The following is a 15,347-nucleotide window of genomic DNA, read 5'->3' as shown; positions in this document are numbered from 1 at the left end:
GCACTTGCCTTTGACAGCAAAATCCGCTATATCCCAAGAACCAATCAGTAGGCGCGTTTATGAACTGGATGAGCCTCACGACTGTCAGTGAATGGCAAATGAAAATGTCCTTTACCTCAAAACTCTGTGCATTATAAGAAAAAGAAAACACACTGTACAGTAAGAAGTGTAACATGCATTCATAACGTTTTTTTTTTTGCACACCGACGCTACTTTGAATGAGTCTGATTTACTATACATTAAATGGCAACACTGTTTCACGAAAGAGTTAAGATGTTCTTTTATCCCAAGTGGATGCTATGAGGATAAACAAGAGTGAGAATGAATGAATGAAAGCTTCTAACATTATCTGAGAGACATCCCCTTTTAGCCCAGTAGGTCTACCTTGTCTTTTATTTGCTAATTTAAGCTATTTTTTAAAAGATAAATATAATGTTTAAAACTATACATTATTTCTATTACTTCATATTACCTATACGTCTGATAAGCTTTTTATACTAATGGACAATGCACAGATATTGATGTTTCACAACGTTTTACACTACATTATTTGAATCTAAGAGGCTTAGTTTACAATGTTTACATTGTTCTACTTACATTAAATCTAAATCCCAAATACCAGAAATGACAATATTGCTCAGATTTAATTAATGTCAGTTTTAATGTTATTGATTATTGTGCTTACCTAACAGATTTCATTCATTCATTTTCCTTCTGCTTTGTCCCTGGTTTATCACAGTGGAATGAACCCCCACTTACTTGACAGATTTATGTATTTTAGGTGGTTTGTGTAATGTGCTTTATGTTTGGTAAAATAATTTCAAATTGCATCTTCAGTGATTTTCAACTAATTACACTGTCTTGTCCCGATAGGTGGATTTAGACGTTTTTGCAAAAAAAAGCACAAGTGGATTTAGCTGGTTTTGACACAAAAGAAAATCTACCTAAAATCTACAAAACCTACAAAAAAAATAAACCAAAGAATTGTCTAAAGTGACATTTTTTTTGGGGGGGGGGGGGGGGGACTCATTTTATTTACTAGCTAATAACCTTATCATTACATATAAAATGAAACTTTTGAACCCAATCAGAGGAGCCTGATAGAAAATGCTCATTTACAAGAAAAGATGTCAGATGGATTTAGAGGGTTTTGCATCTGAACTCTTGAGATTTATATATATATACATAAAAAATATGAGGCAAACTTTAACCCTCACAAATAAACATATTGATCCAACACAGCTAGTGACAAAACAGTATGAATCCTCTCTTGGAACACAGAACATTCATGTAGAGACAATTAAAGAAAGAACAAAACAAGTGTATTCTTTACCAGTGAACTCTATTTGTCTTTCTGTAATAAATGTGTAATTTTTCAATTGAATAAAAATAAATTATGAAAGTTAAACCAAAAGCTGTCTTGTTCTGTTTTTCTACTTCTCTTTACAAGTGTAGCACTCTGCAGTGTAAGGAAGCTGTTCTGCTATTGGCTGCTGGCATGTGATGTCATTCCTGGCTGCTATAAGAGTCCAGCTGATAGTCAGGGGCACATTTAGTCTACAACGTGCTCAGCTGGCAGTGCTGTGAGCATGTCAAAGAAACACAGGCAAATGACAAGGTGCAACAGGAAGATCAATGAGCACACTATGTGAGAGCCGAACACTTCAGAGAGAACAACAACTCAAAAGGATTATTTTTGGATATCTCACGGGAGTCCATGAAAAGTGGAATTAAGTTGGACAACTCTAACATCTCCTTTTGATTTAGTAAGTGCACTTACTGTACATTTGTCTTTGTATGAACATTCTCCTTTGACACATTGAGAATGCAGTTAAATAATCATTCTTGTTCTAGCACTTGTATATTCTTTCCATTTCTCGTGCTCACCATACTTTTACAGTCTAGCATAGCTCTCACCATACTTTATGTTGATTTTCCTTCCTCAGGTCAAAGCTCATGGAGGGAGAGGATACGCTGAGCACGGAGAACACCTCCCTGTATAGGAACAATTCAGCCAGGCTAAACGATTCCTCTCCGGTGTCTTTCTCTGGCTCAGAGTACAGCGATGCAGAGGTGGTCTTAATCAGCATCGCAATGGGCATTCTGGTTCTAGGCATCGTCTTTGGTAATGTGCTGGTCATCAGCGCCATTGTACGATTCCAGCGCTTGCAGACTGTCACAAACTACTTCATCAGCTCCCTGGCGTGTGCTGATCTAGTCATGGGTCTTATGGTGGTGCCCTTTGGCGCGTGCTATATTCTACTCAATACATGGCACTTTGGAAACTTCTTTTGCGAGTTTTGGACGGCTACGGATGTATTGTGTGTGACCGCTAGCATTGAAACCTTGTGTGTGATCGCTCTGGACCGGTACATAGCCATCATGTGGCCTCTGCGTTATCAGTCTATGCTCACAAAGCGGAAGGCCTGCGGGATGGTCATAGGGGTGTGGGCAGTGGCCGCCCTTATCTCGTTCCTGCCCATCCACATGGAGTGGTGGGTGTCAGATGAACCTGAGGCACTGAGCTGCTTGGAGGAACCCACCTGCTGTGACTTCAACACCAACGCTGCGTACGCCGTGACCTCCTCCATCATCTCCTTCTACATCCCGCTGGTCATCATGGCGTTCGTGTACAGCCGGGTCTTCCAAGAGGCCCGGAGGCAGCTTCAGAAAATTGACCGCATTGAGGGGCGAATACGAACACAGAGCTTAAGCACCCAGGAGGGAAATGAGATAAAGAACAGGAGGACCAAGTTCTGCATGAAGGACCACAAAGCTTTAAAGACCTTGGGGATCATCATGGGAACCTTCACCCTGTGTTGGCTGCCATTTTTTGTGCTTAATGTGGTGGCAGCCATCTGGAAGCTGGACAACATCATGTTGCCCTTCAGGATCTTAAATTGGATTGGTTACGCCAACTCTGCCTTCAACCCATTAATCTACTGCAGGAGTCCTGAGTTTAGATGTGCTTTTCAAGAAATCCTGTGCTGGAGACCCTCTCATCTACCTTCCACAAGGAGTAAAAAGGGATATCTATACAGTGGTCACAGCTGGAAGGTACACACAAAAGCCACCAGACCACGAGAGCCCTCGCCGGCTTGTGAAACAGAAATTGGTGCTGAATGTTTGACTGCAGGCACCAAAAATAAAAATGGGAATTATAATAAAACTGTGACGTCCATTTAAGGCACTAAATGTGTCCAGTTGAAACAGTTTTTGTCTGTGACAAAACATCAATTTTAGATATTTAAGCCTTTGAACCAAGATGGTTTGCCTATATTTAGACAATATTTAATTATGAAACTTCAGAACAAACGGAAATGAAGTACTGCTTTGGGACAAACTGTGTGCATGAAATCCAGGACAGATTTGAAAAGGCAAGACAGTCAGAAAGTCTACCTCTGGATTACATTTACTACCTCGAGACACTTTTCACGTCTCAAAAAACCTGTATTGATACTTCATTTGTAATTCATTAATACATGTCTCAATTTACAACCGGAACATGTGGATTACAGATCAGAAAGAGCAGTGTCTTATAGCAGACAGACATGTTACATTCCATTAAGAGCTTGGGCTAGCTGAAAACCAGGGTCTTCAATATCTCTAAGACCTCCTCCAGAGAGCCGAAATATAACCCTCTGATGAGGGACAACAGGTGCACATTGCCGTCTGTGCTATAACCAGCTGTTCTTGTCAAAAGTGAAGGAGCCAAGCAGTTCTCCAAGCCCTGCACTTCAACCTTCCCCTGTTAACATTTCCACTGGGAAACCATTTTAAGGTTACAGTTGAAGCCGTATCTATAAAGGGTCATGTTTATGAAAGTAAGTAAACAAGTCTACATTTGCGAGCTGGGTGGCACAGAATGATGGCGTATTTAACACGTCACTACGTGTAATGATGGTGCCAAGTTATTCTCATTACTAAACAGTATTTAAATATTGAATCTCAATGCTATGTAAGCATATTAATTTCAGGAACACAGCTTATGGAGCCTAATTTATGGGGGTTATGGTTCCACAACTGTAATGTTTGTACTGTTTACAGATTCCTGGGCTAACAGTCCATTGGACAGACACCCCAAAATCACAATTACAAGCTGATGGTTGTTTCCATCTGTTTATAATAATAGCTCAGGCAATGTACTTGATAACTGGATGCATTACTGGAAAATGTCTGACATACAAAAAGCTGACAAATGTACGCTTACGCAATGGTGTGGTTGATGTCACTGACAGTGCAGTTGCTCCTATGCATAGCATGCGCTGTGCTCTTTGAGCCCCTTCCTGAGGATGTGAGCACAAAATCAGTTGTCATAAAACAAACTGCATAAAGCTTATGTGGCTGCATAGACCTCAGTCAGGGTAATGCTATATTTATTTTAGTTTATTAATTACATGAATGAAAAACTCTGTGAGGCATAGAAGTACAGTGTGCTCAAAAACCTTTAGTGTTCATTGTTAGCATTCTCATTTTTAGCTTTAAAAAAAAAGCCACTAGAAGACAAAAATTATTAGCTAGGAGGTTTTTTACAGGGCATGATTTGGTCCTCTTAGCTTTTGTTTTACTCGCATACAATTTATTATATTGTCTACCAGGCTATTCCAGAAGAAATGAGGTACAGTAGCTAGAGAAGAACTATGTACAGTATGTAATGATTAAAACTTACAGATATTGAAAATACTTAATACTTGAATGAATTAGCAAGAAATGTATACAGTATTTATTACACATTTTTTCATTTAGTCAAATTTAAATGTACATTAATATATATGAAGAGTTCAGATGCAAAAAAAACTCTAAATGCCGTCAGCAATTTTCTCCTAAAATTAGCATTTTTCTCAGTCTCACGTGTATATGTTCAGTTATTAAACTTAAAAGACAATGAAAAGAATTTGTTTGTCACAATAAAAGTAAAATTCCTGAGCCCACATACAAGAGTCGGAGAAAAATGCTAATTTTAGAAGAAAAAAAACAAGCGGCATTTAGAGGTTTTTGCATCTAAACTCTTCATATACAATTTATATAATCAATATTCGTGTATTTATTTACGTTTTGAGCTTTTCGTGAGTATTAAGTATTTCAAACATCTATAGAATATATATATATATATATATATATATATATATATATATATATATATATATATATATATATATATATATATATATATATATATATATAATTTTGTGAAATATGTTCTTTGGGATTAAAAAAAACGAGAAGCTTGAATCGATTTCTTTACGTGAAGCATTTAGGCTGCTTAGTTGTGGGTACTGTATTAATGGCGTCATTAATACCATAATGAATACATTTGTGTGTTCTGCTTCTTGTGAAAAGTATTAGCAACTTCTCAAACTCAAACGTCGTCTTAGGCACGCACATTTTGTATGAATCTATGGGCAAAGCAGTATGTGAATAGAGCCTAATGTGTTACTGTGTTTTGACAGCACATTTCTGACATGGTATTTGCTTAGTTTGTGTCATTCCACGAAGCGCCAAATGTAACTGTTTCCTCTACTTTTACTACAAAAAATGTTTTAAGGTGTATTATTTTTGTTTATTTATTTTTGTATGTCCAACCAGCTGCTCAATGTACAAAGTGATGAATTAAACAAGGTGGTTTGTAATGCCGTAGTGATTGTCTTAAGTAAAGATTATGCACACTTTACGCCATCTAGTGTTGAATGAAAGCATCGGAAGGACTTTTGGTGACGAGTGTTTTATTTATTTATTTATTTATTTATTTATTTATTTACGTCCAAACTTTATTTATTATTCACATCTTAACTTATATCAAATTATAATTGGATTGAAATCTACTATTATGTTTTATTAATCGAATATATTATTCTTACCTAAACCACATCTTTGGCAAGAACAAGAGCATTGTTGCTAAAATGTGCTTCAAATTACATTTTACAATTGTTTAATAAAAAAAATATATAATAATAATAATAATAATAATAATAATAATAATTTCTTATCACTTAATTTAAAATTAAACGTTTTGACAAGACAACCACATTATCATGACGCATTACCCCAACTACTCCTCAAAGTCAAATGTCATCTTAAGCACATTTTGTATGAATTACAATTATTAAACTGATAGTATTGTAGCTTACCTGCTGGAAAAAAACAGCTTAAACCAGCCTAAGCTTGTTAGTTGGTGTTAGCTGGTTAACCAACCTTTTTTAGCCATACATGTCATTTTCCAGCCTGACCAGCTAAGACCATCTAAAACCAGTTTGACATATTTCTAAGACATATCTGAAGCCGAGCCCAGATTAATAAAGGGACTAAGCTGAAAAGAAAATGAATGAATGAATGTCTGAAGCCAGCCTGGAAATGGCCAAAACCCTTCTAAAACCAGGCTGATTAACCAACTAAAACTAGTATAGGCTGGTTTTAGCTGTTTTTTTCAGCAGGGTTCTGTAAACACTGAGTTGAAATGAACTTTATATGTGGTCTTTGGTCTTCTTGTCATACTGAATAAATAAACATGTATCAGCTATACAAGGTCAGCTACAAACGTGTGTGACATGCAGTCTGCCACAGAAATCAAAGAGCATAAACAACATCACTAAACCTAAATGATTACACTGCTTTTTGAAATTCTTGATTCCGATTGGTTATTCACAACATTCCAAGGTATGTTATTCCCAGAAACCAACTGCATCTTGATCATTAGTGAGTATTCATATCCACATTTATATGCTTATCCTTTATTTATAAACTGTTGCCGCTATTTTGTGACAGAATTATACATGGGTTAGTTTAGGCTTTCTGTTGGCAAACTTTACATTTAATGAATAAGATTTGTGCCTAACTGTTTAATTTTGTAGCAAGAAGCCAAACAGTGCTGGGAAGTAATATACAAGTAGCTCATCTACTAGCTACTGAGTTACTTATAACTTACGGGCCACTTTATTAGGTACACCTTACTAATACCAGGTTGGACCCTCTTTTGCCTTCAGAACTGCCTTAAGGTACTAGAAATATTATAGTAATAATACTATAAATAGAGATTTTGGTCCATATTGACATGATAGCATCACACATTTGCTGCAGATTTGTCAGCTGCACATCCATGATGCTAATCTCTCGTTCCACCACATCCCAAAGGTGCTCCATTGGATTGAGATCTGGTGACTGTGAAAGCCATTTGACTACAGTGCACTCATTGTCATGTTCAAGAAACCAGTCTGAGGTGATTCTCGCTTTATGACATGGTGTGTTATCCTGCTGGAATTAGCCATTTGAAAATGGGAACAGTGTGGTTATAAAGGAATGAACATGGTCAGCAACAATACTCAGGTAGGCTGTGGCGTTGACACGATGCTCAATTGGTACTAATGGGCCCAAAGTGCGGCAAGAAAATATCCGCCACACCATTACACCACCACCACCAGCCTGAACCGTTGATACAAGGTAGGATGGATCCATGCTTTCATGTTGTTGACGCCAAATTCTGACCCTACCAACCGAATGTCGCAGCAGAAATCGAGACTCATCAGACCAGGCAACGTTTCTCCAATCTTCTATTGTCAATTTTTGTTGAGACTGTGCAAATTGTAGCCTCAGTTTCCTGTTCTTAGCTGACAGGAGTGGCACCCGGTGTGGTCTTCTGCTGCTGTAGCCCATCCGCCTCAAGGTTTGACGTGTTGTGTGTTCAGAAATGCTCTTCTGCATACCTTGGTTGTAACGAGTAGTTATTTGAGTTACTGTTGCCTTTCTATCAGCTTGAACCAGTCTGGCCATTCTCCTCTGACCTCTGGCATCAACAAGGCATTTGCATCCACAGAACTGCCACTCACTGGATATTTTCTCTTTTTCTGACAATTCTCTGTAAACTCTAAACATAGTTGTGTGTGAAAATCTCAGTAGATCAACAGTTTCTGAAATACTCAGACCAGCCCGTCTAAATGCATTAAGGTGCTGCCATGTGATTGGCTGATTAGAAATTTGCATTTGTTCTGAAGCAGTTGAGCAGGTGTACCTAATAAAGTGGCCGGTGAGTGTTCATTTTTCCAGTATCTACATTTTAGGGAGGTGGCTTGACAACAGTACATTTAGTGAACCTAATGGTATGAAGCAGCACAGCGTTGTCTACAAGATCACATACTACACAAGTGTATTACAGCCATATGGTAAATCAAATCACTTCATGGTTTTACATTTATTTACGTTATTTTGCAAATAATATTTTCAAGTATCAACAGCACTTAATCCAAAAAGAATTTAAAGAGTTGGCAATTAACCCGAAGTACTTTGTGTGAGCGCTTTAATAAAATTACTTACCAAAATGAAACAATGAAGCCTGTTTTTGTTGTTGTTGTTGTAATAATAATAATAATAATAATAATAATAATAATTCCTTTTTCTGGACACTCAAAGTGCTTTACACTTTGGTGGGAATCTTCTCATTCACCACCAGTTTGCAGCGTCCACCTGGATAACGCGACTGCAGCCATATTGCACCAGACCGCAGCACCAGCTGATTGGTGGAGAGGAGATGAAGCCAATCATGATATGGGGATGGTTAGCAGGCCATGATGAACAAAGGCCAGTGGGCAAATTTGGCCAGGATGTCAAGGTTAAATCCCTACTCTTTTCGAAGAACATCCTGGGATTTTTAACGACCATAGACCACAGAGAGTCAGGACCTTGCTTTTGTTGTTTTAAGAAATGTTACCTTGTGCTTAATCTTAAATTTAAGTTAATTACTTAGTTAATAGAATTCGATAATTTAGTACAGTTTTGACTCGTGACAAACTAAGAAATTTGAAAACTATGTTATAAAACATTAAGCTTTGACATCACAATTGTGTTGAAGTGGATATTTCACACAAAAATGAAAATTTACTTCCCCTCAAGTGGTTATATTTCTTTGTTCTTAAACACAAAAGAGGACATTTTAAAGAAAGCTGAAAACCTGTAACTATTCACATCCATAGTAGAAAAAACAAGCTTTCTTCGGAATAAATTCTTTTGCATTTAATAAATTACATTTGTTACTACACCTCTGGAGCTGTAGTTAGAAACATAGTTCTTGGCTCAGTTCTATTCCCAGTTATCCCCCCTATGCCCTGTTCATTTAGAACCTTCTAACATTTAAACTTGGAATTATTCTTTTTTTTAAAAGCATTAAAGTCATTTCTTTTAGGTGTAATTTGCTTTCATAGTATTTTTACAGTTCAGTTTTAGCGATCTTCATGTTTACAATTGCGCTCCGTTCGCAGCGCACTTTGAAAACATTGATGTCATTTTGAACACAGCCGTGGCTCATGACGAAAGCTATAGGTGACCTATTATATAAAAGAGGAATTTATGTTTCGTCTCCAAAGCTTGTGAAAATAAAAAAAACATAGCATACATTAATGCTTTTATGTATATGACATGGGCCTGTTGGTTAGAACACTTTAATTAAAAAGAACACAAAATTAAAAATTTTAAATAAATAAACAATATCCTCATTAATCATCATCATCTTAATAATAATAATACTAATCATTATTATTATTATTATTAAAGTAGGATTTTTTATTTACTAATAAATAAAAATATTACATTTATTTATATGATTTATATATGATATTAGAATACGTGTTAGCTTTTGTAAGTGATTTTATGTTTTAGAATAGAATATGTAATGTTCTCAATAATATTTGTAAAGGAAACACTGGCCTTATATGTACCATTTACATACTGTATATTTCAATTAATATGGAAAACGAGTGCATGTTTTTACCAAAACTAATATTGGATTTTTTTAAAATGCGTGTGCGTGTAAAACAATATAATTTGCACAAATAAATTATGGGGTTCTTCTCTAAAGTTGTTACCACTCCCTTTAGAGCATCATATGGGCACTTTACATTATAACTAACGTTGTTCAAAGGATGGATCTGCGACAGAGAGACTACGAGTTTTGGGAAACACTCGTAACTACATCCTTCTTTTCCCAAATAATGAATCGTGCTATAATAGTTCAGCCGCGAGTTATGTCGTTGTTTGGGAAACGCACCCCAGGTTTGGAAAAAGGAAGGGTGAGTACATTTTTTGGGAGAACTATTCCTTTAGCAATTTTTTAACTTAAAATTATTCGTTTATTCAGGTTTTTTGTAATATTCACCTTTGTGTAACAAAATAACTTTAATAAAATTATATATTTTTAGAAAGTGGCTTGTAGTGTAGCTTCCTCCCACATGGAAAGAACCTATATGAGGATGTGTGCGCAAATATGAAACCCATATGCAGTATATATGCACATATATGATAATATATGCTGTATATATATGTATATATATGCCACATATAGGCAAAATTGAAGTGCATATAGGCCATATGACCTATATGGCCTGTATATGCACATATATGCATCTCAATTTTGCCTATACGTGGCATATATACACATATATATACAGCATATGTATTATCATATATGATGTATTGCTTCTTTATATCCACATATAAGCCCTATATGTACATACAAGATATAGAACTCACTAAAAAATGTAAAAAAGTAAATAAATAAATAAATAAATATATATATATATATATATATATATATATATATATATATATATATATATATATATATATATATATATATATATATATATATATATGTGTGTGTGTGTGTGTGTGTGTGTGTGTGTGTGTGTGTGTGTGTGTGTGTGTGCGCGTGCGTGTGTGTGTGTGTGTGTGTGTGTGTGCGAACACTTGAAATTGGTATCACATGTAATTAGCATGTTATGGAATTTAACTATGGCAAATAAGTGAGAGGAGATGGAAAGCTATGATGTCTACACGCTTTCCTGAAACATTCACAAGGTCATTTCTTTCTTGTATGAAGATAGTAAAAAAGAAGGAAATAACAAATTTTTTTCTGTTCAGTTTTTTTTGTACTATATTTTTTCCTGTACTATTTAATTGTTCTCAAGTAAAAAAAAATAATTTCTTTTATTTATGTTGTCTAGTAGCTATGGATTTTAATAATTTAACCAATATATAGGTAACCGTATAGGTGAACATATATGTGCATATATGTGCACATATATACATGCATATATGTGTGCATATATGCACACACATATACATGCATATATGTACCTATATAGGTACATATGCACAAATATGTGTACATATATACATGTGCATATACAGTTGAAGTCAGAATTATTAGCCTCCCTTTGAACTGTTTTTCTTTTTTCAATATTTACCAATTTTCACAGTATGTCTGATAATATTTTTTCTTCAGGAGAATGTCTTATTTGTTTTATTTTGGCTAGATTATAAGCAGTTTTTAATTTTTTTAAAACCATTTTAAGGCCAAAAGTATTAGCCCCTTTAAGCTATATATTTTTTCTCGATAGTCTACAGAACAAACCATCATTATACAATACCTTATTACCCTAACCTGCCTAGTTAACCTAATTAACCTAGTTAAGCCTTTAAATGTCACTTTAAGCTGTATAGAAGTGTCTTGAAAAATATCTAGTCAAATATTATTTACTGTCATCATGGCAAAGATAAAATAAATCAGTTATTAGAACAGAAATTGGGGAAAAAATAAACAAGGGGACTAATAATTCTGACTTCAACTGTATGTACACATATATGTGCATATATGTACATATATGTACATATAATATAGAAAAACAGCCAATTTTATATATGTCACATATATTAAAAACCTTTATCAAAACCTATATTGAAACATATATATGGTATTATTATAGGTTCTTTCCATATGGGCTTATTTTTTAGATGTGTAGAAGCTTGAACACCACAAAACTGCTTTTCTATCTTAGATTTTTTTGTTTTGTGTCTAGTCCAAATATCTAAAAACTCTTAAAATCAAGAAGCATTTTCTAGAAAAGCAAAACATATTGTCTTGTTTTAAGAAATAAAATGCCAAAATTAAGGGAGTTTTTCACAAAACTAGCAAAAAAATCTGCCAATTAGGTAAGCAAAAAAAAAAAAGTTTCTTTTGACATAAGATTATTTTGGTTAGCCCATTGGCAGATTATTTTGATTGTTTTAAGGAAAAAAAATGTCTTAAAATAGTAAAGAAAAAGTTCTTCTTTTCACATATTTCTTTAAACAAGACTAAATGTTTTGCTTGTCTAGAAAATGCTTCTTGATTTAAGAATTTTACATTTTACAAACAAGACAAAAAATCTAAGCAAGAAAGCATTTTTTGCAATGTAGCAGAGCAGTTCCCTGATAAATAAAGCCCTTCAGTCTATAAAACATAAAACTTGTCAAACTTTATTCTGAGGGAACGCCAAGGTTAATGTTTTCTTTTACATATGACATTCATAGTGTGAATAGGTGTAAATGGTTATTTCAAAGCAAACAGCTGCTTGAATCAGACTGCACAGAGATACTTTTCCTCTGTTCAGCTTTAGACCAATCGTCAAGCTGTAATTCAGACAAATCTAAGGACATCTGGAGTAATGGTAATGAGCCCCATGGGAAAATTAATAGTTTGTTGATTGAGTGACTGAGAAGGGCATAAAAATGGATTTTTCTCTCTGTGATTTCCCATTGGTACAATAAATGTGCAGATAGACGAAAGGATGAATGAGTGGGTAGATAGATACGCAGGCAAGATCACTGAATGTTTTAATCGCAATTTTTCAGTTGTAAAAATATTAATTGTTTTTTTCTACACGTTTAAGGGCATTTTAAAAATGAAGTCTTACAGTATAGAGGTTGTTTAATGAAGGAGTGGGTGGACTTCATAATCGGCCTGTGATGACAAATCTTTCCAAGAAAGAATATCAAATGCGTTTGGCTTTTTGCATTCAGAGTGATCTGTTACTTCCAATCAGAGCCCACCACAAAGCCTGTAGGGCTCCTCTAATTTTCGCTACACTGATGATGACTCAACATTAGATACGCAGAAATGTATCTGATTACAGAAGGCGTGTGTGTGTGTGTGTGTGTGTGTGTGTGTGTGTGTGTGTGTGTGTGTGTGTGTGTGTGTGTGTGTGTGTGTGTGTGTGTGTGTGTATGTGTGTCTGTTCAGGGGTTGGACAATTTAACTAAAACCCTGGTCAACTTAGTTATGGAGGTTTCATGGCTAAATTTGGTCAGACAACATTGATTGCACACTCCACCAGTAAGAGCAGGGTGTGAAGGTTTAATTGGCAGAGAAACAGTTGTGCTGAAAAAATGTTACAATCCACACAACATTTTGGGTGACATATCAGAGTTCAAAAGAGGACATATTGTTGGTCCACATCTATAACCAAGACCGCAAGTCTTTGTGATGTATCAAGAGCCACGATATGCAGGGTAATGTCAGCCCATCACCAAGAAGAACAAACCACATCTATCAGGAAGCAAGACAAAGCTGTCTGAAAGGAATATCCAGATGCTAACCCATATAGTATCCAAAAAAGATAAAACCACAGCTGCCCAACTCACTGCAGAATTAAATGTGCACCTCAATTCTCCAGTTTCCACCAAAACTGTTCATCGAGTGCTCCACAGGGTCTACATGGCTGGGCTGCTATAGCTAAATTTTTGGTCACTCATGCCAATGCCAAATATCAGTATCAATGGTGCCAGCAGCAAAAATCTTGGGCTGTGGACAATGTGAAACACGTATTGTTCTCTGATTAATCCATCGTCACTGTCATTCCCATATCCAGGAGACTTATGGTGTGGAGAAGCCCCAAAGAAGCATACCATGCAGACAGTTGCATGCCCAGAGTGAAGCATGGGGGTGGATCGGTGATGGTTTGGTCAATATTATGGCATTCCCCAGACTCAATGCCTTTTCTAGATGGCCATGTCACTGCAGAGGGCTGCTGAACCAAACATTGGTTCAAACATTGTATCCTGACGGCGGTGGTATGTATCAGCATAAGAGTGCAAATTATCATGTGCATTTGTTTATATTGCAAAACATGTCTTTTTCACAAAGAAGGTCTACACAGATTCCAAAGGCAGATACTGGTTAAGATTTGCGTGGAGTTTTGGGGTTTTACGATGTGTTCACATTGTGATTGGTCAGTTTGTATGTCTCAGTATTTGGGCTTTGATCACGGGCTCATGAAAGATACAAAATAGGTGGTAAACTTTGCTTTGCTCCTCTCCTGCCCTGGAGTCTAACTTCTGTAGGGAGTCAACGGATCCTTCCAGAACTGAACAAGTAACACACCATATTTTCCTTAAAAGATTAATTGGTGCCTACATGTCCGAACTTGGACCCAGCAAAAGGTTATCCACAGGATGACTTGTCAGTCGCAATCATAAACAATAAAAAGAGGCTCTACACTCAAAAACTGGATGTTGCTCTTCTCGTGCTGTGGCCGTTACAGCGCTTCGCCTGAAGCCTTGTTACATCACGGAGCAAACCGCAACCTTCACTTGCTGCTGGCTTGACCCCCGATCTGCTTGTGCAACCGCTTCAACAACAAGCCATCGGGTCAACTCATCAGAACTCTGAAACTCTGTCATAACTACAGAAACCCCAGGAAGAACTTCACCTACAAAGCCGCCTCGTCCAACATCCCCATCCCTAGCAACCGACTCCAAGCTTCCCTGAAAGTAAGGAAATCCCTCTTCACTGGCAAGTGAATTCCAGCACGTCACTGGAGTTGCTACACTGACCAATCAGCTTTGGCGGGATTTCCCTTTGGACCAGCTGAGAAAACCAAAATTCCACCAGGAGAAAGCCTCAGGGAAGACCCAAGACATGCTGGAGAGACTTTGTCTCTCAGCAGACCTGGGAACACCTTGGAATCCACCTGGAGGAGCTGGAGAAAGTGTCTGGGGAGAGGGAAGTTTGGGGTGCGAAGCAGCCCCAGATAAACAGATGAAAATGAATGAATGAATGAATCTGACCATACTGTATTACAATTGACACATTTCCAGCACATATATCTTCTGTGTGCAAGGAGGAAGTTTGTGGTGGTGAGACATTGATACTTTTAATCCAAAATTTTCTTGCTAAAAGCAACATGCATAGAGCTTCCAGGTATAAGATAAAAGGTGCGATTAAATGAGTCGCCCTAGCCTTCAGTGTAACATAACCTGTCAAAATCATTCTTAAAGGTTTAAATTTAGACCATAATTAACACGCAGTCATTTGGCAGATGCTTTTGTTGAACACAACTTACAAATGAGAGATTAAAAAGACCAAAAAACATTCAGCCAGATGTGCAGTGGTTGAACTTCAATGAATATAATGGTTCTAATCCCTCTTTTACTTTGCTGAGTGTCCCTGGGTACAACACAAAGTAGTGCAAAAAGGCATCTTGAAAGTGGATGAATTGAATGGAAGTCTAAAGAATATGCAATTATGGGCACCTGCACACTTATGT

General features: G+C 36.4%; 1 protein-coding gene across 1 annotated transcript; it reads left to right on the top strand.

Moving 5' to 3' along the window:
- The first annotated feature begins 1,567 nt into the window (after nt 1-1,567).
- On the top strand, nt 1,568-5,085 carry adrb2b (adrenoceptor beta 2, surface b). The gene is made up of 2 exons (XM_056446079.1): nt 1,568-1,766; nt 1,947-5,085. Exon 2 carries the CDS (start codon nt 1,957-1,959, stop codon nt 3,184-3,186), a length of 1,230 nt encoding a protein of 409 aa, XP_056302054.1. The 5' UTR covers nt 1,568-1,766; nt 1,947-1,956; the 3' UTR covers nt 3,187-5,085.
- Nucleotides 5,086-15,347: the final 10,262 nt, after the last annotated feature.

Source organism: Danio aesculapii, chromosome 21 (assembly GCF_903798145.1).
Source record: "Danio aesculapii chromosome 21, fDanAes4.1, whole genome shotgun sequence".
NCBI lineage: Eukaryota > Metazoa > Chordata > Actinopteri > Cypriniformes > Danionidae > Danio > Danio aesculapii.
This window is presented reverse-complemented; position numbering and strand designations above follow the sequence as displayed.